This window comes from Crassostrea angulata, unplaced genomic scaffold (genome assembly GCF_025612915.1).
Source record: "Crassostrea angulata isolate pt1a10 unplaced genomic scaffold, ASM2561291v2 HiC_scaffold_147, whole genome shotgun sequence".
In the NCBI taxonomy this organism is placed as follows: domain Eukaryota; kingdom Metazoa; phylum Mollusca; class Bivalvia; order Ostreida; family Ostreidae; genus Magallana; species Magallana angulata.
This window is the reverse complement of record NW_026441702.1, coordinates 94,867-120,217: the sequence shown is the minus strand read 5'-3', so window position 1 is coordinate 120,217 and position 25,351 is coordinate 94,867. Positions and strand designations below refer to the sequence as shown.

General features: G+C 33.1%; 1 protein-coding gene across 2 annotated transcripts; it reads right to left on the bottom strand.

The window, feature by feature from the left end:
• Nucleotides 1-12,034: 12,034 nt before the first annotated feature.
• On the bottom strand, nucleotides 12,035-24,991 carry LOC128169540 (uncharacterized). Of its 2 annotated transcripts, XM_052835661.1 has the most exons (4): nucleotides 24,350-24,991; nucleotides 13,650-14,099; nucleotides 13,131-13,346; nucleotides 12,035-12,647 (listed from the first exon to the last, which is right to left on the bottom strand). In XM_052835661.1, exons 2-4 carry the CDS (start codon nucleotides 14,016-14,018, stop codon nucleotides 12,345-12,347), a joined length of 888 nt encoding a protein of 295 aa, XP_052691621.1. In that variant the 5' UTR covers nucleotides 14,019-14,099; nucleotides 24,350-24,991; the 3' UTR covers nucleotides 12,035-12,344. The 2 variants fall into 2 exon arrangements, with proteins under 2 accessions (XP_052691621.1, XP_052691620.1); XM_052835660.1 differs by lacking the exon at nucleotides 24,350-24,991 and having other exon boundaries at nucleotides 13,650-15,620.
• Nucleotides 24,992-25,351: the final 360 nt, after the last annotated feature.

Sequence of the window (25,351 nt, the reverse complement as noted above, 5' to 3'; positions counted from 1 at the left end):
GTAAGAAATGTAGAGTTACTCTGGAACGTGCCAAACGCTCTCCCGATCTACACGTTTGTGAAGAATGGCAGTGCCCTAACTGCAGAGAATATCAAAATGGGGAACACAATTGTTATCAAAAACCGTTTGGATCTGAGATCGAAAAGCGAAACAAGAAATTTATTTTCTACGATTTCGAGACGCGTCAAGATGACATCTTTCATTGTGAGGCAGGGTACAGTCCGTCTCGCATTAGATGCCGAGAATGTGTTAAAGAGAAACATCAATGTGTGAACTGTAGATTGTGTCAGAACTGTCGGGATCCGTCCTGCGGTCTACTACAACACAAAGTCAACTTTGCCGTACTACAGACCGCTTGTCACAAATGCGAAAAAGAAGAACTGGTGGAGGGCGCCACCTGCACTCATTGCGGATCACGTTGCGGTAAATGTTTACGAACACATATAGGAGAATACGTGTTTCCTCCATGTTCTGACACTTGTGGGAAAAGAGAACTAGTGTTTTCCGGGGACAACGCCGCCGAACAATTTTGCGCTTACGTCACTAGTAAGCACTGCAAAGACTCGATTTTGGTTGCGCATAATGCCAAAAGTTTTGACATGTACCCCGTTTTAGAAGTTCTCATCGATCGTCACTCCATTCGACCTAGCAAAATCATATACAATGGTTCCAAAATCATGTACATGCACATAGCCCAAAAACTGAATTTAACTTTTGTGGATTCTGTCAGTTTTCTTCCCATGAACCTAGCTAAAATACCTGATGCTTTTGGTCTGCAAGAACTCTGCAAAGGATACTTTCCACATCAGTTAAATACCAAACCTCATCAATATTACGTGGGCCCGTATCAAGAATTACAGTACTACGGATACCATTTCCTGTCGACAGAAGAGCGAAAGAAATTAGAAGACTGGCATGCAACGAAAAAAGACGAGACGTTTCGTTTTCGAGAAGAAATGCTGCAATACTGTCGCTCTGACGTCGATATATTGCGACGGGGCTGTCTCGAATTTAGAAAATTAATGATCAACGTGACGACCATCGAAGAACACGTTGCACAAGCTGACGGAACCTTGAAAAAACAAACCACTTATGGAGTTGACCCTTTCGATTACGTCACCATCGCAAGTGTATGCATGGGGGTATTTAAATCTTTATTTTTGAAGGGAAAGGAGAAAATGCAAAAAACCAAAGACGGGAAAACAGAATGGTACGACATCGAACATTTAAGAGGACTGCAAGTGGTTAAACTCGAGGAATCATGGGTCCCTTTAGTTGACCTTCAAAATGGCGAACGCGCAAAAAGGCAAACGACATTTCAAAAGTCCCATAGCCGTTGTACCTTCTCATGGTTATTGTAAACGGGACAATTTCAGCAAGATATCAATTCAATGGTTAGAATGGTTAATGGAAAAAAGCCGTCAGCGAGGAAAACCCATGAACATTTCACACGCTCTTAACGGAGGTGAATATCAGATTCCAGGAACCAATTACAGATGTGACGGATTTGTCCCAAACTCAACCAGAAGAGGAACCAATTACGAATTTTATGGTAAGACTATATACATTTATATCTTTAACATTTACCCCTCTCCCCCTCAATTGAAGGGGGGGGGGGGCGCGGCGGCGGCGGCGTACCTAATGTTAATCAATACATGTTTTCACAATTTTTGTGATTTTTAGGTTGTGTGTTCCATGGTTGTTCCTCTTGTTACCGGGAAGACCGACACACCTCAAACATCCTTCCACCAATCAGACGATCCATGAATTATATGAAATGACCAAAAAGAGAGAACGAGAACTGAAAGACCTAGGATACAATGTGGTCTTTATATGGGAACACCAATTTAAATATCAACTCAAAAAAAAAATGCAGCATTAAAACGATTTGTGTCGACATTAGATATACAGGACAGACTCGACCCGCGTGAGAGTTTTTTCGGTGGTCGAACCAATGCAATAAAATTACACTACAAGGTGGCGAAAGACGAAACCATACAATATTACGACTTTACAAGTCTTTATCCGTGGACAAACAAATATTGTTGATACCCCGTAGGACATCCTACTAGCATCACAGACAATTTCAAGGACATGTCTCAGTATTTTGGACTTGCCAAAGTTAAAATTCTGCCTCCAAGAAAACTCTACCATCCCGTACTTCCTTACAGTTCCAATGGAAAATTAAAGTTTCCACTGTGTAGAACGTGTGCAGACAATGAAAACCAGAACGAATGTACGTGTTCTTTAGAGGAAAGGGCAATCACGGGCACGTGGTGTACTCCTGAAATTCAAATGGCAATGTCTAAAGGGTACAACATTTTGAACATCTACGAGGTCTACCATTTTGCCGAGTCGTCCAAATACGACGTCGAGTCGTGTAAGGGGGGATTGTTTACTCAATACGTAAATATGTTCTTGAAAATCAAACAGGAAGCCTCGGGATTTCCCGCTGAATGTGTTACGGAAGATGCGAAATGGAAATACATCAGAGACTACAAAAAGAGTGAAGGCATATATTTAAATTACGATAAGATAGAAACAAATCCAGGGTTGCGATGCTTAGCTAAACTTTGTTTGAATAGCTTCTGGGGTATATTCGGTCAGAGATTGGGCATGCAGCAGTCCACGTTTATCCACAAATCAGAGGCCGATAGATTTTTTCAAATGCTCTCGGATCCGACAAAGGTACCCCACAATTTCCACATTGTGTCAAAAGACATACTTCACTTAGAATGGAGAACTAATCCTTTATTTACTGTATTCGACAACAAAACCAATATATTTTAAGCGTCGTTTACTACGATGTGGGCCCGATTGAAATTGTACAGTGTTCTTGACAAATTGAACGAAAACATATTGTATTTTGATACAGACAGTGTCATTTCTAAGGCTAAAAAGTCGGACGATTTGAGTTACCTTCCTATCGGCAATTACCTTGGCGAGTTAACGAACGAGATCAAAACCAGAGACGGTTACATTGTTGAATTTGTCTCGGGAGGTCCAAAGAATTATGCTTATCGCACGTTGTCGGGGAAAGAAGAATGTAAAGTACGGGGCTTTACATTAAATTGGGCTAACTCGAAATTGATCAATTTCGAAGCCATTAAATCGATCATCTGTACGTCGCACGATAGGAAAATTGAAATCGTCAATCCTTGTAAAATTTCGAGGGACAGTCGAAAGAGAAAATTACTCAACAGAGTCGAAACAAAACATTATAAAATGGTTTACACCAAACGAAGAATTTTACCCAATTTAGACACTTTGCCATTTGGTTTTTAGAGAACAAACAACACTAAAATGTTTTCATGATTTTTATTCCACTCTATGTACATGAAAAATAATGTTTGACGTGAATAAACGTTAGTACGTCATCCAAGTAATGTTTTTCTTTTTCTTTCGTCTCACATCAGGATTTCCCGGAGGTCTTCCAATGATTTGCTTTTTACTGACATAACCCCTTCCTGATTGTAAAAAGTTGTTTTTCTCCTCTTTGTTAGGTTGGTTCTCTGTTAATGAATCCGATGAATCTTGAATATCCGAAGGACGCAATTGTTCGCTGTTTTGGTCTGCTTTGTCGACAAGACGATCATATTTTAACTTAGGCAAAAGTATAAGTTCTTTAGCCATGATTAGAAAAAACGTGACACGATTGGTTTCAGTAAAAGGGGAACCAAATCGATGCGTTTATGTAATATCCGACGTTTTTCTTTGTTGCTCACTTCTCTGGATCCCAGCAATTTAATGTCTGATTCGTATGGTTTCAGCATATTTATACATTTTTTGGTTAATGTACATGTACCAGTATATATATTCAAAGCAATTTCACTGATCACATCCAATTTCATTGATCAAAAACTAATATTCATTGACAAGTTAAAATTAATAACAATGAGTGATTCAAATTATGAATGTTTATACTCCACATTCACCCCTCCCCCAATCTAACCTGGTTCAAAAGATTCACTTTTCTTGATGCATTCTAACATGTGTACAGTAGTATTTTAAATCATTTCTTGATTGCCTTTTCTCTCCTAATGCACATTTAACATTTTGGAAATTGCTTAATTCAATGTTAAAATTTTTTAAACAAAATGTTATATGCATGTGTATTCGCCTATTTGGGGCAATTGTAAAGTCTCCTAAACAAAGCAGTGTCATCATTAGGCCAGGAATTACCCACATAGATCAAACACTACATATGAATAAGATAAAATACCTTATTATTTCTAGTTCTAGAATGTCAGAGTGTCTCCAAGGGGGCATAACCTATAAACAATTTGATGCGCAATGACACGAAGAGCAAGAATAAATTATATGGTTTAGGGATGAGGATCTTGGAAGTTAACAAAATATACAGTGTATCATCATTTCCTATTTTATAAAGGGGGAGGGGGGTAAAAGACAACACATGGGGGTCATACATTAATATACGTTACTCCATTTGATGCATCATAATGACTTTAGAAGATATTTTGTATTTTCCTGTTTCATGGGGTCAGAACAGTACAATAAGGTCATGGCCTGTATTGTATTTTACTTTCCAATTATAACTCATATAAAAAGTATCCCCTATGGGGTCAACTCAAGTGAAAGTCTGACAAATGAAAAATTACTTTTGCAATTAAAATGACAGAAACGTTACAAATGCGATAGGATAGGTACATGTATCGATGATAAGCTTATTTAAATATTAAAAGATGATGATACAGTATGCTGTCAAAGGGAGGTCATATTTAGAAAGTGAAAGTAAAACTTATGTATGCTGGCATCTCATTATATTGTGCCGTTTGAACTTAATGTATGACGTAAGGATTTCAGTGGTAAAAGAATATTAATGAGAAAAAAACCGGACATATCTCCATATGATCAATATCAAAATCACGTGTGATACAGAAATACAATGTGAAGCTACCCCCCCCCCTTCCCCCGTATTTAGTTTTCTGAATAGTGATATGAATGTTACAGGTGGCGCACACAATTCAATTAACACAGAACTGTTAAATTTAGTCAAAGAAATCTATAAAACAATAGAGAAAATAATGATCTACGCCTTTACAATTCGCGATTTTATTGCACTTAATCAAAGTTTAATATTCCATCCCTGATTTCTATGTACAGTATAATGTATGGTTGGTAGACGCTTTTCTTCTTCAACTGCCTTTGATTAACCACACAGTTAACAAAATAACAAAATTTGTTGCAAACCAATTTGGTTTTTTTTTCAAGTTCTTTAAATATCCAATATTTACTTTTCCATGATTGGTTACTGATTGCCAACTTGTCAATAAATTCAGAATTCTACATACGAACTCCATTATAAATGAAAACTGTAAACTAGTAGCTAATCTCTCTGTCTCAGCGGGACATTGGTCAGTTGCTATGGTGTCTGGTGACAGAGCTTTTTAATACAGTTTTCCTGCTATTTGATATCAAGTCAGAGAGCTTCCATCTGTTATATGGACAAAGATTTATATTCTTCCTGAGTATCGACACAATTATTTGATTTAACTATGCACTTCAATATATATTTATGTATGTAGTAACTCTAAATAATAAGAATATACACCTATATATAGACAATATAGCGTGTATTTTACTACTGTATCCCAGTTTAATATTTGCAGAGAAATACTTTGTAAATTAACATAAAACTACACAGGAAAAATGTCCACATGTGTAAAACATGTGTTAAACATATATTTTACATATATATTTTACACGTGTAAAACACATAAAAAGAGCTTACATGAAAAAGTGTTTAATTTCACACATATTCAACACACGTTTAACATGTGGTAAACAGTTATGAAATTAAACAATTTTAAATAATAAAGATACATCAGGACTTAAGCTTTCATTTCAAATATATTAAATATTCTTCATATTTTCAGTTTGCTTCAAACTATTCCTTGATGTAAATGTATCATCAGTATAGAAATATTGCAAATGCAATTTAGGTATATCAAAATAAAGTAATAACAACATCTTCATTAATTTGTTCTCAGGAGGTTATTCTTCATCACCGCATGTTACAATTGATCATTTGTCTTCTCTTGTTTCTTTAAATAATAAGAAAACCTATAACATGTAGTGATTCTTAACACTTAAGTTAGTTATAATTATTTTCCATGGCTGTTTAAACAGGATGCACTTATTACACTATGCTAAATGCTATAACATTAAATAGCTTCAAAACAGGAGTCCATACAAAATTACATTTAATAAGTAATCTAAGTCAGAATATGTATATGATTTATTACGATTTTAAAAGAAAGAAATCATAAAAAAATCTTTTAACTTACATCTTGGTAACGCTTAATTTTTATTTCTTCTTTTTCTTGGAGAAGATTCCAGATGTAGGGTATATTGTCTTCCTTTATAGATGCATAGAACTCTGGTGACATAAAAAATAATTTCAAGTTAATTTAGTCATGGTATATTCCATTGATTGAAGATATAAATAAATAATTGTCATTTGAGAATCAATTTTCACTTTAATTTTAATAAAGCAACATGCATTTCTGTAACATAACTTACGTACATGTAGTTTTTACTTTACAATTATGTATATATAATATTATAATTTTCACCTTTAAACTCTGGCCAGAACTTCTCACATTCATTGAACTTTTTTGTTGATAAGAATGCCCTCTGAAAGATGAAGAAACAATAAGCAGAATTCTTTCATAAAGTATAAATCAATAGATTAGTCATATATATTTACGAGGGTTGTTCGGAAATTATTGAGACAACACGGATATTTCCATTTCTAAGTGACAAATTATGGTGAAAATTGGCATGAACATTGAAGAAACCTTAACAAATAATTAAAGAATGTAATATTCAAAAAATGTTTAATATTTTGTTTACAAGGATAGATTAACAAATAGCTGGTCGGGGTACCCGGCGCAAGCATAAACTCTGAGAATAAGAAAACTAAAACATCGTCTATCTTAGTGTCCGCAAACTTACAGCTAATACTAAAAGAAATCAGATTATATATGTTCAGTTTGCTTTTTATTGTGACTTACTTTTGATCATGTTTCACGAGTGTTTGAGTTGAAATACGGATATGGTACAGATATATTTACCAAGCAATAGGAATTTGAAAACGACAGTATATAGAACTTTGATGTTAAGACGGCGCAGCAAATATACATCAAATTGATGGAATTTTCGGAAAAAGACCTTTTTAATGCCACCCAATTACTTTAACAAAAATTATACGATGGCAAGGGATAAAGAACTTCAGTTTATCTTCTTTTTTCACTAATTGTTTAGCTAGAATTCAGACAAAGTGACTAAATATCATGTACTTTTTACACACTAACTGATATAAACAGTTCTAAAATATGTACACAGAATCACCGTAGGAGACATTTCACAGTAATTTGACTTTCAGTTAGAAATTACCCGATTTAAAAAAAAATAACAAGAATGGAGGGAATATGCGAATGTTGTCATCTGAAAATGTAAACAAAAGATGAGAAATGAAGAATTAATTCTAATTTTCCATCGTTTGTAAGATGTTTAAAACATAGGATTTGTAAGATGTTTAAAACATAGGATCAAAAAGAAGCGTCAAAATGACGTTGATGTGAGTTTGCGGTTACGCCGGGTCACTGGGCGATGGTAATTTGGTCAGCGTACAATAAATGATCTAATCATGCTATGGACAATATTTTTTTTACATTGATAAACTATATCCTGGTGTACGTTTTGGTGAAATTTCAAGGATTTATCTTTTCCCCATGGAAATAAGAGTAAACATCTCAATAATTTCCGAACAACGCTCGTAATTATTTTCCTGAAGATAGATATGGCATACTATAGTAAATGAATGTAAATAGAAAATGCCATCGGGTCGTGTAAGTTATATTAATTTTGTAACGATTTTATACAGGTAAGAAATAAAGATTTGGGAGGGAGTTGTTGTTAATGGCCATGCTTGTTAACCGGGAAGGTGCAGTAATTAGATGTATAACACTAAACAGCATAGTTAAAGTATGGGCATGTGGTGAAACCGTTAAGCATTTGAGACATACTTTAGGAACAGGTATCTTTTACACTGATCATTCTTGTCCTGACATTGATTCTTATCAGTCAATCTAGCCTTACATGACCTTAATCAAATAGAGCTAGCCTTACATGACCTTAATCCAATAGAGGGCGCGGACCAAGTGTGAGTTGTTTCATTGTCACATATTTTATATTTTACTATAATTTTTCGGATTTAAACAACGGAACATGTAATATTTAATTAAATTATTTTTTTTACATTTAAAATATGTAGATTGGTCAATATAGATGTTTTTAATGCTTCTTAATAAATTAAAAGTCAAATATCAAAATTACAAGCAATTTACTTAGAACTTTTTATAAAAGTTTTGTAAAAAAAGCTCGAGCCATGTGTTATATTGGTAGGAGTTTCATCCTAATGTTGTATTTTCTTGTTGATAAAATTATTTATGAACACATTGAATCAGTTTATTCTGTTTCCACAGGTTTTTAAGACTCGATCTTTGTATACATTACAACGACTTCTCTCTCTTTGTATATCGCTTGTAACATGATTCCTTACATTCAAATTTTCTTGGATCATTCAAAATACATGGGTTCAATCATTTCATGCATTGCTTCTACAACTCAATGCTATGTTATAGTATGATATTTAAATGATATGCTATGAGATTTTAATACAATGCTATGAGATTTGTATGCTATGATAAATTAAGTGACGGGCTTAATGGTGCGGCAGGGTATGATAGCTATAGTATGCTATGAGATTTGAACAAAAACGCAACCATACACAAAAGAATTTCAAATTTTTTACAGTTTAATAATTAAAAGCCAAAGTTTACTACTAATCTGCAATCTAATCATTCATTCGTTTCATTTAAATCATTTTAAACCGAGTTAAAACCATGTATGCTATGGTATAAAACGACGAATGAAAATATATGAGATTGTATGCTATGGTATGATATTTTCATGCTACGCTATGAGATTGCAAAGCTATGCTATGATATGTTGTATGCTGTAAAAGATTTGCTTGAACTGATTGTAAAGTATATTTTACATTAAAATCAAAAATTAGTTCTCCTCTAAATCGTGTCTAAGTCCCTTTAACTTAATAAAATATATTCGTTACTATGATCCCTCTCTCTCCTTCTCTCTCCCTCTCTCGTTTAAACAATACTTGTTTTTCAAAATGAATAGGATTGGACAGCAAGCATGGCCAGTTTAGTCTCCTCTCTCTCTCTCTCTTTTATTTGATAATATTTTGAATAGCTTCATATTAAACATTAACGAACATATAACGTATTATAAATAAAATGCATCCTCAAACGATCAATTATTTACAAGGCTGATTCAAATAATAATGTACACGGTTGATCCAAAGAAATATTTATGTACAAGGTTGATCCAATATAATGTAATTATGCATTCCGCTTTTCATTACCGCTTTATTGTAGCTTTTCATTACCGCTTTATTGTAGTAAAAGATATATCAACATTTGCTAATGCATACTTTAATTTGAATTGAAAATTCATTAATTTTGTTGAATTATAAAAATGATACAAACAAAATACTGTAATTGTTTTATATTACTCGATAACTTAATTCCGCGATCACACTGTTTTGTATCAAATCGCAAGAACATAAAAAATCGCAAATGCAAGCCAAGGTGCGGCGGCTACATGTATATGATTTCTTCAGCTATAAACTATCATTTAAAAATCTTTCTAACAACAGTTTTCTCAATCTGATATAAGGCAAAATTGGTTATACCTTACATGTACGTAGAAATTTGTTTGACCTTTTTTCAGTTGATTATAGCTCTAGATCTTAGATCTTTCAGAACTTTTCCTGATTTTTATAACATGATGACCGTTTGAAATAATTGATTTATATTTTTTATTTCCAACAGTGACAAGATGTATAGAATTAGGATAGCAGCAGTCCTTTTAATATCTATCGGTAATATTATAGTTATAATATTCTTTTTCATATTTAATATATTGCTATTATAAAGTATGTATCGGGTTTTACGTCGCAAACTCATTTTAAAAATCAAAGTACTGAAAGTACTGAAAAGCGCTAATCTTGGATGGAAACTAATTTTTTATGTAAAGCTTAAGAAATATTTTATAGATACAGCAAGTTCAGATGTGAAATCTGTAAGATCAGTATAAAATTGCTGCCAGGCATAGATTCATCCGTCAAATAGTCGTATACATGTATATGATTTACATTAATTATGACTGCTTGCTGGTTATGTGTTTTCGAACTTCAGTACAAAAAAAACAACAACAAAGAATCAGACAATGTAGTTTGACACAGTTTTTAATTGAAATGCATAGAAAATGAATAGGCATACTGTATTAAGTTTTGTACGTTAACAAAATTTAATAACGATTACGGGTGTCATTTTGATAAAATGGTATAAAGTAAATTTTGGAATGAATGGTAACTGTGATTTGCGTTTTTGAATATATTACTGCAGTTTATGTACATCAAAGATGTGACAAACCAAAATGAACATGAACCCAAGAAAGAGAAGTCACAATGAAATCTACACAAATGATTTGCAGATCCACTGACTACTTAAAGACTGAAATATGTACATCACTTACATGCAAAAAAACTTAAAGACTATAGCAAATTAACTACTATATAAACTAAAAAAAAATTTACACGACATGTACATATTAATGTCAAAATATTCCAGGTACAATAATAGTGTTTGCCTTTGTTAAAGGATTTTAAGTACATGTTTTAAAGCCCAATGGAATTTCGAAAGTAAATAAAGAATGAAAACTACACAGGAAAATCTGTTGAAAATTAAGAGTAGATTGCTTTTCAAGTCATACAGCATTACTTTATTTACTTGTACACACTCTTGGCAGTATATTTCAAGCATATTTACAGTACAAGTCATTGTCAGGGTTAATAAATCTTGATGCAAACATCAAGAAATTCAAAACGAGATTGCTGATAAAAAATACAGTTGCAGGAGTAACAAAACAAAACTAACTATTCATAATACAGTTGCTTAACTTACAAAACAAAACTACCCGTAAAAAATACCCGTGCAAACATCAAGAAATTCAAAACAAGATTGCTGATATAAAATACAGTTGCAGGACTAACAAAACAAAACTAACTATTCAAAATACAGTTGCCTAACTTACAAAACAAAACTACCTGTAAAAAATACAACTGAATGACTTACAAATCAATTTACTTTTCTATATTTTAGATTACATACTCACGGAAGAATATTTCAAGCTTATTTACCGGTACAGTTTGAGTTATTGAGAAGGTTAATCAAAATATTGATGCAAACATTCAGAAAATCAAGAACAAAAGTACAAGTACAGTTGCATTTTTTACTGCATCCTTCAGAGAATCCAAAATAAAACTACCGGTACAAAATACTTTTGCATTTTTTACAACACAAAACTACATGTGAAACATACAGTTGCATGACTTACAAATCAATTAACTTTACTATATTTATGTTTACATACTCATGGCTGAATATTTCAAGCACATTTATAGTTTGAGTTATTGTGGGGGTTAATCAAAATCTTCATGCAAACATCCAGAAAATTCAAAACAAAAGTACAGGTACAAAATACAGTTGCAATTATTACAATACAAAACTACTTGTACAAAATACATTTGTATGACATAGATATCAAACAACATTACTATATTTACTTGTACATAATCATGGCAGAACATATCAAACACAATTAGAGTAAGAGTCATTGTGAGGGTTAACTAAAACATCAAGAAAATCTAAAACAAGACTGTTGGTATAAAATACACTTGCATGACTTACAAAACAAAACTACCCGTACAAAATGCAGTTGCATAACTCACAAAACAAACATTACTATATATACTTGTACATTCTCATGGCTAAATAGTTCACCCATATATACAGTAGGAGTCATTGTGAGAGTTAACAAAAATCTTGATGCAAACACCCAGAAAATCCAAAACAAAAGTACCGATACAAAATACAGTTGCATTTTTTACAATACATAACTAACCATCCAAGATACAGCTGCATGACTTGCATATCAATATATGCAACACATATGCAATATTTGTTGAATATTTAAGCATATTTAAAGTATGAGACATTGTGAATGTAAATCAAAATTTTGATACAAACAACCAGAAAATCCAAAACAAAAGGACAGGATCAAATGTTTTTCCCCCATATTAATCAACACTACCTTACTATGTGTACATAGTCATGACAGAATATTTCAGTTACATTTTCAGTCTGAGAATGTGTTGAGTTATAATTGTAGGTTCTTTACTGTTCAGCATCATAGTCCATACATCCAGCTGGTTGTTCAATCAGGTGCATGTTTTGTACATTCGATCCTTGAACAATTAGTTCAACTAGAATTGGTAGTTTCTGAAGGAGGTAGTTCTCCAGGTCTTCAACTCTTACTTGAAGAGTATCTGGGAATACACTTCTGATGATAGCCAAGTCAACAGAGAAGTCCTTATATTCTTCTTTGGAATCTTCTTTCAGGGCAATTTCCACTGCAATGTCATTGAGTGTTATGGAGTCGATGTTTCCTCTCACTGTTGTTGTTAGTGGTTGAATTATCTACAATTTTTTTACAGTAATTTTAATGCAAAAACATGCCAAAAATTTACAGTAAATTATCTTTATGTCATGATGAGTATCAAGCAGTTTATGTTAGCTAAAAAACTTTTTATGAAAAATGATAAATAGAGGGAAAGAAAGCAAGTTAATGTATATACATCACAATAACACAAGTATCGTTTCCATATCAGAAGTACTAATGTAGTTAACTTTGAAAGTGTTCAGTATCTTGAATTTGGCTATAACACTAATCAATGTAAGCAATCAAATAAACTTTCCTATATAATTACAAGAATATAAAAGTTAAATTTCAATTCTTTAAAAAAAAATGTTCAATGCATGTACTGCCAGTGACATTGATGAATTTTAAATGTTTATAAGCTGTAACTTCTGAAATAATAGTTAAAATTATTGCATGAAGAAGGTTCAAGAAAAAAAATTAGTTTTAATTTGATTATTGCCTAATGGCGGGATGTTGTTTACCTGAATCTTTGAATTACGTGTTGTGTTCAGACTTTTGTGTAGTTGCCATTCATTAAGCATGCAGTGTGAAATGGACAAATATTGCCCAATTTTCAAGTCTTCATCCGCCATTTTCCGCCAAAGTGTGACATCGATTTTTTTCCCATTTTCTTCTATACTAATTGTTCTGATAACTGTGTCAGTTCCATTCACTTTCACAGTTTTAGTAGATTCAATCTAGTAAAAGAGAAGAATATCTTGAATTGTCAATGGCACAAGTGGCAGATCACATTAATATTCATCAGACATGTAGCAAAGGTTTGAGACAAATAACTAAAAACAGAACATGTTTTATGGGCCTAGAGTTGGTGAAACGTTTAATTATAAGAAGCATTATATATATATATTGACTCAAACTCATGTCAAAAATTTTACTCCAAATAAGCGTCATGTACCTTAAAGTTTAAACACAGAAAGTGAATCTATTGTACATGAATTAGAATGAGTTGATTGCCAAGTAATTTGTAATTTTAACTTCACCTTTGACAGCTGTCCCTGTACGGTTGTGATTGATCTTAGTGGAGATGCTAAAATCTCTTCTACTTTTTTGATAGGTGATGGAGGGAGAATGAGGTGTTCTGCTTTTTGTAATATGTCAACTGGAATGTCCATGTTAGGTTTTGCCAAGACTTTGGTTTTATGGGACATTGCCACTCTGCCGTTCTTGAGGATAAATTCTCTGATGTGAAGAGTTTTTCCTTCTTTGATCATTCTATCTTTACTTGTGTCTGTGCAGGTGGCAAGGATTGCACCAGACTTGTCTGCTAAACTGAAGTTTATCATCTCAGCTTCTTCCCCATTACTGGTTTTGAACTTTGCTACATGGCCAATTTTTATGACTTTGGCCATTAGGCTCACAGAAATTGGTGTTGGCCTACTGCTTGGTACCAGGGTACTTCTTCTAACTAAGAAATTGTCTTCTGAGCCATCCTTAAATGAAAGGATAATAAAACAAAATAAATATTCCATATTTAAACATCCTTCCATGTTGGTAAAGCATATAATTTGTACACTATTAGTAAGTTAAGTATTTGTACGAGAAAGAATTTGAAATTTAGAGATGCATTTTACAAAACAAGTTACAACCAAATCAATGAATGCTTACAATTTACAAAGTACTTGATGTTCATTTTAATGCCAATAATATTTGAGAAAGGAAATCATAATAGCTTAGAATTGATGGTTTTATATAAACTTTGTTAATAAAGATCATTGCACAATAATGGAAGTATTAGCAACTTTGTAGTATAAAGTTTCTTTGTAAAATGCAGCCTAGGATTGCTTTTCTACATGTTTCCAGTGCTAAATCAAGTTTGAAATGTTCTTTTTGCTAAATCTAAAGAAGAGTTCAGATTTGTTTAACTATACAAACTGAATATATCAGTGTCTTTAGCTATAAATATATCTGCAATATTTTTATTATGGAACTCTACTTTTGTGTCTGTCAAAAAGAGCTTTAATTTACAGACTGGTGTCTTGTAGAACACAGTTTAGGAAAACAATCTGATTCAGTTTTTTCTATTTTGAGCGACATGAACAATCAGATTCAACATTTTCACATAAGAATAACTTAGATGTTTTCTCAAACAACAAATTTGTAAGAAATCAATGACATCCTGAAATGCACTGTTTAAATTTACATCATAAGATATAAAAAAAATTATGCTTTTGACAAGTATGTCACAATTGGCTTATGGTCAGAAAAATATGACTCTAAAGTTGCACTAGATATAATATCATATGATAAGATATTTGTATATACATGATCTAGGCAACTGCCATAATCTGTGGTGACACTCACAATTAATTGTCTTAATTGTCTTTGTTCAAGGAGTTTACTTATTGCAGTTTGATTGAAAAAGTCAACATTGGTATCTCCCATGATAATAATTGGGTTGTTAGCATCAATAATGCCAAGCAAGTGACACAAGATATTGCAAAGGCATGTCTGATTTGCTTTTTGGGGTGATACATAAAGGAAGACAAGTTGTTGCATTCTTCCACAGAGAGAAAAACAAGCAAGCACTGCTTCAGTAGCAACACCCAATGATATTCTCTGCAAGTGTTGAAAGTCTATCTTAGAATACAAAACAATTCCTCTGCATGTCCTAATTCTTGCATCTTGATTATGTTCATCATCAAACCTGTAAATTCTAAAGCCTGGAATTGAATATTCATCATTTTTATCAGATTGCACAAATCTACTCTCTGCAACAGCAACAATGTCACTATCAAGCATATTTTTCTCAGTTATCAAATCTTTAATATGCAAATGAAGAGACCTGCAATTGTGATAGACAATTTTGAAATCTTCTAGAATATTACTTAGAATTGGAACACAAGAATGCAAAAGAGAATGTTCTCGTAGTCTAATCATTTCCTCACTGACAACACTGGATACAGCTATTTTTTTTTCGTTTAATTCTAATATGTAGACATCTTCCAGTTTCTTAATGCGACTTAAACCAACATAATGAATGTGCTCTTGTTTTCGCTTTCCGAAATGCAGTACTGCATTGACCATAGTTGATCCCTGAGACTTGTGAATGGTTTTTGCACATGCTAAACGTAAAGGGAATTGCCTTCTTATGACATAAGTCCCGCGATGTTGACCAACATTAAAATTTCTGCTTATTTCAAGAATTGGTGTCCACAATTTATCACAATTTTCGTTGTACAAATGTGCATACTTAGTACGTGCTTTTGACCCAATTTGTTGGGTTTCGAATTTAACCCAAATTATGCTACATCGATTTGAGTTTAGTACTCTGAAATCTAATTTTTTAACTAAACAAGTAGTTCCATTAGTCAGACCATCTTCAACATCAATATTTAAACATATTTCAGCTGGTAGATCTTCAGCAATGTACAAGTTTCTAAATAACCCCATTGTTTTTGCAGGATCATCTGGTATTTTATCACTAATTTTTTTCTTAGTGTCTTCATTAACATCTCCATTTACAATGTCTATTGCTGGAATAAGACATTTATGCCCATCACATGCATTTTCAAAAGCCTGCATATTATGCAAATCTACATCAACATTTCTGGTGAACAAGTGAGGCAATGATGATATTGATGTATTATTTGCTGATGTCAACCTTTGATTTAACATTGCAATGTCACTGTCTGTGTGATTACCTTCTCGTAATCTGTTCAAAAGTTCGGCAAAACATTTGTCATCTTTTTGTCGCATGATATCTGTCAATTCAAAGATTTTGAAGAGTTCTTGCCACAGATTTGTTGCTAAGGGTCCATAACCATCTTTTAAATGTTGGAATATCCAATTATCAAACACTGGCTTCAATTGGAATAAATCACCAATAGCAATAATACTTACACCTCCAAATGGTTGCTCTGTTGCAAATATTTCCTGAAGTCTCAGATTTATATAATTGAACATTTTATTGCCAACCATTGATATTTCATCAATAAATATTACTTTCAGAGATCAGAATTTTACTCTGAATGTATCTAATTGTTGCACATCTAATGGTTTGTATTGCAAATTTTGGTTAGCAGGAATACAAAACAGTGAATGTATTGTATGACCATCAATATTGTGAGCTGCTTTTCCAGTAGGAGCACAAAGTACGGCTTTAATTTCATCAGGGCACATTGATAAACACTTGGAATAATAACGTGTTATGGCTTGGTAGAGAGCTGTAGTGACAACCTCCTGTTAAAAAGCAGTAAAATGGCAAACTGTCATTTTTAACCTTGTGCAAAACATGATAGAAAAAAGTTCTTTGTTTTTCATTGAGATTTCTTACAAGACTCATGAATGCATTCTGATCCAGTGAATTTACTTGATATTCACAATCACTGATTTGTTTTCTTGTGATACCAATATCTAAGCCTAAGTCATAATCATATCCCATATCTTTCGGATTGAAACAACCATGGAAAACACTGGTACTTTGATTGCTTGATTGTTCATTTGAATCAATTTCTTCGTTATGTTGAACTTCAGCAGCCACAACATAGTTATCACCATTGACTTCTTTCAAGTTATTTTCCAAAATCTCAGTTACACCATTGTCCATTTCATATTTCATTCGATTGACATTAATTACGTCAATTTTTTCATTGTAGTGATTCTCATAATTGTCAAATGCTCCAAGTAAATCTTCCTTCTCTTTTCTCCATGGGTAAAATAGCATTAGCTGTTCCCTGAAATAGTTTTCTGGATCTTGATCCTTGTTATATCTGACATAACGAAGTACCTTTGGTTGATTTCTCTTTTTAAGTATTGTGCCATCTGCCATAGGTATTTCTTCATCACTGATACTCATTTCTTCACTAGTATCATTTGATGTCATGACCTCATCATCTGACTCATTTTGCTCATTTTCTGGTAGAAATTCTTGCTCTGAATTTTGTTGTTTGCATTTCTTTGGAAATACAACATTATACTGACAAACAAAATCTGCTAAACAACAATTTCTTAGGACTCTAGGTCTCCTTTCATACCTTTTTAAAGCATTGTCAGACTGAATATCAGTTGAATTTTCAGGCATGTCACACAGGACTTCATAGGGTTTCAATAGAAATGTCCTCTTGTCAGGTAATGAAGTATTGATAAATGCAAAAGATCTGGTACTTGAACGCAACGGCAATTGTAAAATCAAGTAAACTGCCTCCTGTGCACAAACTTCTACATGTGATAAGAACTTATTTCCAATGTGTCGTACTTGTTGCTGTAAATTCTTGTTACCATGTTGTGCTTCTTTGCATGATTCTTGCATTAAATTTGACATGCCCCTCTGTCCCTTTGAAATGTAGGAAACAATGTAAGCTGCACATGCATAAGCATCAAGAATGAATTGAACATCTAGATTAGCCTCCCAACATCTTATCATCAGATCATTGTAAGGATTTACACGAATTTCTGCCACATTTCTTTTAAGGAATAACTTGGGAGCTGTAAGAGATGATCTAACTGCAATAATGTAAAGATCTTCTGTCAGGTTCAATTTTTCCAGAAATTCAGAAAATGACATTTCTGTTGAATTTATCTTCAAATCTGTTAGCAAAGCACAAGCTCTTTCATAGACATTTGCAATATCTTGATACCCCTCTTTCTCTGATTCTGTGAGTGGTTCTAATACTCGAGTTCTTGACATGGGAGGAAGAGGAAAATTGAAACGGCATATTTTCTTTCCTTTCCTTCTGCATGTTTTGGCATGTCTATGAGTTTGAATATTTATCAGGTTAGGAATTTCATCATTTTTCTGGCATGTTGAGTGCTTATCTACAAAATCTGATATCTCTTGATTGCTATTTATTCCATATTTTGGTGCATTCTCTATCCACACAAGCATGTGAATGTGAGGAGAACCTCTCTGTTGAAACTCCACACGATAAAAGTAATCTACAATTTTTCCAAGTGGAGCCAACGATGACTTTAATACATCAGATATGAAAACTTGGACTCGATGGTTAAAATAACGAGTGCATGTCACAGGATCAGACTTTATCAGCTTGCATTTCTCCTGCCAGGTTAAATTCTCAATGTCATCATCAGTGTAATCTTTCTCATTGACCAATTTTCCTAGAATTTTCAGCAAGTCTGTCCATCTACTCTCAGCTGCTGACAAGGAACAAAACCAGGTAGGAATGCCCAGTTGTCTTATCATAGCAAACAAGTCTTTCTTTGCATTTTCCCAATAAGCAGGTGATCCTCTTCAATTTCTCAATACTCGGTAGCCTTCATTTAGTCTAACAATATTGTCAAAATTTCCAGGGTTTAGAACATTACCAACTGTAACTTTCTTTCCTTCAGTTTGACATTGTCTCATTGCCAGTGATACCTTATCTTGGATCTGTTTAACCTGAAGTTTCTTAAGTTTGAAAAAGATGTTTGGAACAGAACATGCAACTCGTCGGTCAACACTTCTCAACTCCCACTTACATACAGTGCTGTAATGCACTGGAGTTTGACGATCTTTATTTTCAGGACGTGTTTGACCACAAAATATTGCAGGGAAGGATAAATACTCAGCATTTTTGTCTTGGTATAAACCAAGAGGAATCTGTCCTTCACCTGGTGCAAATGACATTGTTTTACACAACGAGCGTACATCAATGGAATGTAGCAATGTATCTGTGTTACCTGTGAGTCTATTTCAAAATTTTGATCTTCTGTCCATCCATCTGAACTTGCATCATCTGAAATGCATTGATTTTGAGTGAATTCAGGTGGAGATGCACCTGCAGAACCATCGTCTGTCTTGTCTTCTGTACGCAGTCCTAGCCAATCTGTCTGTTCAGTTTCAATTGACCAATCAGCATTGAGAGAAATACCTTCATTTTGAAACAGAACACTATTGTGTAGGAGCCATTGCAATGCTTTAATACATTTATTTGGTCTGATTGCTTCATGCAACACACTGTGTTTAAAACTGCGTTTTCTCTTAAATTTAACTTGTATTGTTTCAGAGTCTGCTAAAGTTCTTGGAAGCACTGTGACTGTGGAATTTACATCTGATGGTACATTTACCACATTTCCTCGTAAACTATTTTGCCCTCCACGAGGTTTTTCAACAAGCTGCATGAAGGGTATTCTGGGACTGATCAATCTTTCTTCCAATTCTGTTATGTTTAAATCTGGAGGCTTTTCTGGAAATCCCATACCATTCACAACAGCAAACGATGGAATTTTCCCTGCCTTTAAATTTCTGTGACATGTATGACAAATCCATTCAGTATCATTGACACTTTTGAAACCAGTCAAACAAGTTGAACCTAAATTTGTTTTTCTTAATTGTTCTGCCTTTAGCACACCATCCCTAAACCATGTCTGAGTACAACAAGAACATACAAACATTGGACCTTTAGATACTTTTTGGTGAAAGCTCATCTTCAAGACATTTGCATCTGATTTTGTCGAATCTTTTTCCAAGGATACCTCTGTTATGCTTGATGAGGGCTTTGATTTCTCTAAATGACTACTCATTTTGATTAACTGCTGAGTGTCAACAAAATGATCTGAATTCAAGACATAATCTAAATCAACCACATTTCTTTTCCGCTTTTTTCCAAAACTAATTTGAAATGAGCACATTTCATACTGCACTTGCTGAAGAGTTTGATTTCCACATAATGACAAACAAAGGTTTCTTAAAAAAGAACACAGATCTTGTAAAGATACAAAACCAGATAACACAGCTTGTCCTTCGGGCTTACATAGCCCATCTAGTCCTCTACTATGAGAATCGAAGACAAAATATCTACCAGACTCATGATGAAACTTAATTGCAATAGAAGCAGAATGAAAAATAACAATGCATGCATTTTGCCGAGAAGCAACAAAAACTGCATTCAAGCTTGACTCTAGTGGCAAACCTAAACCATCTATTCCACCTTCTGTAGACATGCTTCCATATGTAACTTTATATTCTCTTATGGTAAAGCAATTGCCATGATACATAATAAATTGAGGCATATCAGAAAACTGCAACAGCTCATTAGATTGACCATTTTTTTGTAATTTCTTGTACAATACATCACCCGCAATTAAAACCATGTTCATGTGTGTCCTCCCAATTGTTGTTACATCTGTTAGACATGATTCCATAATGAAAGTGATACAGTTGGTCATGCATTGTCTACCTCTTGAATAAATTGAAAAACGAGTATCACCCTGACAGAAATCAGCACATACAGTAATTGATGGCCTAACCAATAAATCCCTCATTGGTATGTTTTGTTCCATATTCAGTGTTAAAATTTTAAAAAATTACTGACAACAGAAAAAAACTTGTACGCAATAAGCAAAAACAAAACTTATATGCTTTATGTACTCAAAGCATTTCAATTTACTTATTGACTGTTCTCAAGTTTTCAATTTTACATGTCATTTTTCAAGGAGGTTGTTGAAAATGTTTAAACTCTAATATGGAAATGAAATGTTTCATTTTTTTTTCTCAAATTGTTGTTTATATTTTATATATATTATATATATATTTATATACACAGTTAATTTCAAGTGCTAAAATTTTTAAACACAAACTCAATACTACAATTTGTCACTTTTCAAGTTTCACATTCAGTTATTCTCATTGTTTTCAGATAAATATAGCAATGTTCAATGCATATTAAATTGTTATTCAAATTCACAAATTTATGACGTACACACAGTCTCATAAAAAAGTTTTCAAATCTCAATTTTTAATCATTGAAGTATCTCAAGATAATGTCAATACAAGTATTTCTCACTGCATCTCAAACATTCACTCATTCTCATTTGTTATTGTCATGTAATCTCATTTCTCAAGTTTCTCATTTTGTTATTCTCATGCTTCTCATTTTTCAAACAGAACAATGTGTCTCATAAATTCTCAAATATTTGTCACATTGAATATCTTGTCAGTGGAAAAACGTTCTCAAGGTTCATATACCTTTCAATATTATGTCAAATAATATATCAATGTATCTCAAATTACTGGCTCTAAAATTTTCTCACCTGGCTGACTACGGATTGTATGAACAATTAAAGGAATTGTAAATTTTGTATATAGATCTATATATATATATATATACATGTATATATATGGTTACCATCCAGTAATACACATGTTCTATACAAATTAACCTCAGAGTGAAAAAAGAACTTCAACATGAAGTTAAGAAAAACCAGTGAACTAATCTTGACAATCAAATTCTAAGTTTTCTAACAGTTTTTAAATTAATAGCGAGCGCAGCTCGCCGGCGCCCAGCGCCGGCGCGAAGCGAGCTCTACCGGCAAGGCGTGTGTGAATAGAAAATTCGGACTAGTTGCACATTCATTCAACGGATTTTTTTGGCGTCAGTAAATCGGACCAGTAATGCATCGTTTTAATCGTCCCAGTAGTTCCCCTGTAATCATGGCAATTTTTATCACTTCACACTCTCACGAGAATCAGCAAGACAAAAGACAGTAAAAACAATAACGATGTAAGCGACATACAGTCAATGTTACCTCTAAAGTTCACCTCAGTACACTTTCAATCAATAATAATCGTGTGACGTCACAAACGTTTACACATTGATCCGATATATTTTTTCGGAGTCAGTAAATTTTGACCCACAATTCATAGTACCAATGGTTTCCAACCTCACGTTCCAACATCACGTTCTCCCGAGAATCAAAGTAAAACCTTTGAAAAGCTTATAAGATGTGTAATTTTAAGAATATCATGCTTTTTAAGTAAATAAAACAGTATACTTCGCATACTTTTATTTCTCAGGGGAGTTTTAAAGAGTAAGACGACACTTAACCAACGTCAGCTTTGACGTCACAATAAGCACTTATAAGGGGAAATTACTCTAACTGAACTTATTGTTAATCTGCTGAAATGACCAAAATCACCATGTTCTTTTAACATGATAAGCAAATATTTTTAAGCGTAAATTAAAAATAAAATTAAACACTAAATATTTTTTTTTAAGTGGAGGGGCAAATCCATGCTAAGTCGATTTTCTATGTATAAATTGACAAAAATGATGGGGGGAGCTCTATGATGAGTCAAGTTTTATATCTATAATACTATATTAAAATAATAGACTCGAATTTTTAGTCTTTAATACCGAGAAATCGGAAGAATACTGTCTTTTGTTTTATATATTTTAAACATCTTTGGTACTTGAAGATTACCAATTTGTTTTTATTTTTTCTCAGTTAAGCTTCGCTAATTAATAATCAACGAAAATTCCTAAAAAAATCCCGGAAATCACCTGGATTTTTTGGATTTTACAATCTTGCACTTGCGCAATACATTCACACTAACGGGATCTTTAGTTTATATTTGTTTCCACAATATCACATCTGCCTGAATAAACTCAGAAATGATAATACAAATACGGGTAAATTTTCATTGGACTTTTGCTATATATTTTGTTCATATAAATTAATGATTTCTTATGAGAGAAAGTATAAAATAACAAATATACATTTCAACTAAGCACTTACTTTCATCTTCGTGATGACGAAAAATATTTGATTACATGCAAAAATGTTACATTATATTTGTTAGGAGAGAGATGATAGAATATGTTTTATCGTAAAAATGAATAATGTCCTACAGACCCAGTTTTACAAAGAATATACGATTACGTGTACGTTGGTGAAAAGGTGTTGAGTTCTTCCATTCTATGGATTAAAATTTTTAGTTGAAAGGTATTTGCAGTCTCAAAAAGGTTTGTTGTGATGTATTTGACTGTTATTTTCAAGGCAACATCATTCATTAACTTTCTCCAAAATCGTTCCAGAGCGATTCTGCAATTTTCTGCTACTTTACGGGTATAAGTAAGGGAGGGGCTTTTCCCGAGACACAGTTAGGTTATTCAAACTAAGGAAAGTGTAGTGAAATTAATAGCATTATTGTAGGCTTATAGCTTTGTTATGTAAATGTCAATAATAAGGTGTATCGATGTACCTATTTCTAAATGTTCGATATGCAATGTCAACCCGTGCACGCACGGGTCAAAGTCTAGTGTAAGTTTAAGAAAAAATGTCTACGGCAAAAAAAAGGGGGAAATCAATCAATCAATCATAATTACAATCACTTTAAAAGAGGAGATGCAGTGCAATGAATATTTTCATATTAAAATCTTTATTATTTAACAACATTGTATCTGAGATTAAACTATTGTTCTACATATAAATTAATAAATTATAACAAATCTTATAAACTATGAATAATGAAAATTTACTGAAAAATAGGTATGTTTTATTTTTTGGCATTCAAATTTCACGTTGTTAATTTTATTTTATTAATTTATTATAATTCATTGTTTGATCACATGCTGTGCTCGCCCCAACGGTCGCACCGTAAAACATATTATTAAACTATATTTCAATGGAATAAACAACGTAAGTACTATCTAATCTACTTATAGGCCTTGACAATTAAAATTGTTTCAGATCAATATCATGAATAGCAACACTAAACACATTAAAGCTGTTCCTGCTTTGTGTCAACAATTCCAAAGAGTCACATTTCTAATTAGTCCTACTACCAATACAATGTATACTGTAATATATTGCAATATAGGCCCTACTGCTTTACTCGCTCGCTAGAACTACTTTACACTTCATCGACGCCGTTTCTTTTTTACTTATCTCATGAATGCGATTTTCTTATCAAATAACGACGGCTATATTGTTTGAAAACTTGCAATGTTATCTATAAATTTACCTGAGCTGTGAAGTCAAGTGTGAATTAGTCCCGCCTTCTTTGCTTCAATCTTGATGTCGTTGCGCTGTGTTTACAAAATGCCGACCCACGCTTTCCTTTGTAAATAGTGTATTACTACGCGGGTAAAGCTGCATATAATGTTGCAAGTTATATTTTAAGAAAAATTCATCAGTTTTATCACGTAATCGTATTTTAGGTAAATGTTTTAATAATCGATCTGATTAACAAAATGTGAAATCCACCGTGTATTGTCAGTTCTGTTCTAGGAATTATTTTGCCTTTTTACCGATATCACAGCCCGTGAACTTCTGTATGGAACCCCATTGCAACATGTTGTTTACAAAACTACGTATTCTCTTTGACCTTAAAATTGCACTGATAAATATTCTTTTATTTTAAATCTTTGATGTTAAAGAAAAATATTATCGTGATTATTTGTGTGCTGATGCAAATAATTAGAAATATTTTGCCTTAAACACCGATACTACACAAATGCTACAGCCGAGTACTTCTTTGCATTCTATTATTAGACATCGAGTCATCAGATAATTTTAGATGATTATAGGTGGCACTTATTCGGAAGTGGCATCCCCGAAAAGCAATGCCAATAAGCGCTTTGCGTACTGCGTACGCTTAGCGCTTAAAAAGGACATGCCAGTTTAACTAAAGTATACGTGTTTTCATCACAAAAATTTGCCCATATTTTTATTGACCGCCTTAACTGTACTGCGTAGACAAAGTATCAGACAATTGCAAAAAAGCCGAATTAACTTATATTGTAACAAAAAACTCAAACTCTTAAATTTTGGACGCATGTTCGAGGAAATCCAGGACAATTACAAATTCAAACTTCAAGACTCCGTCTTTCAGTACTCTCAGTAATTTGATTATGTTTTTAATCGGGTTTTGCAACGAAAAAATCCGGTTATTAAAATTGTGAAAATGGCGGGCGGGCTGCCAAAAGGGTACCCTCATTGTACAAATAACTCCTCCTACATTTTT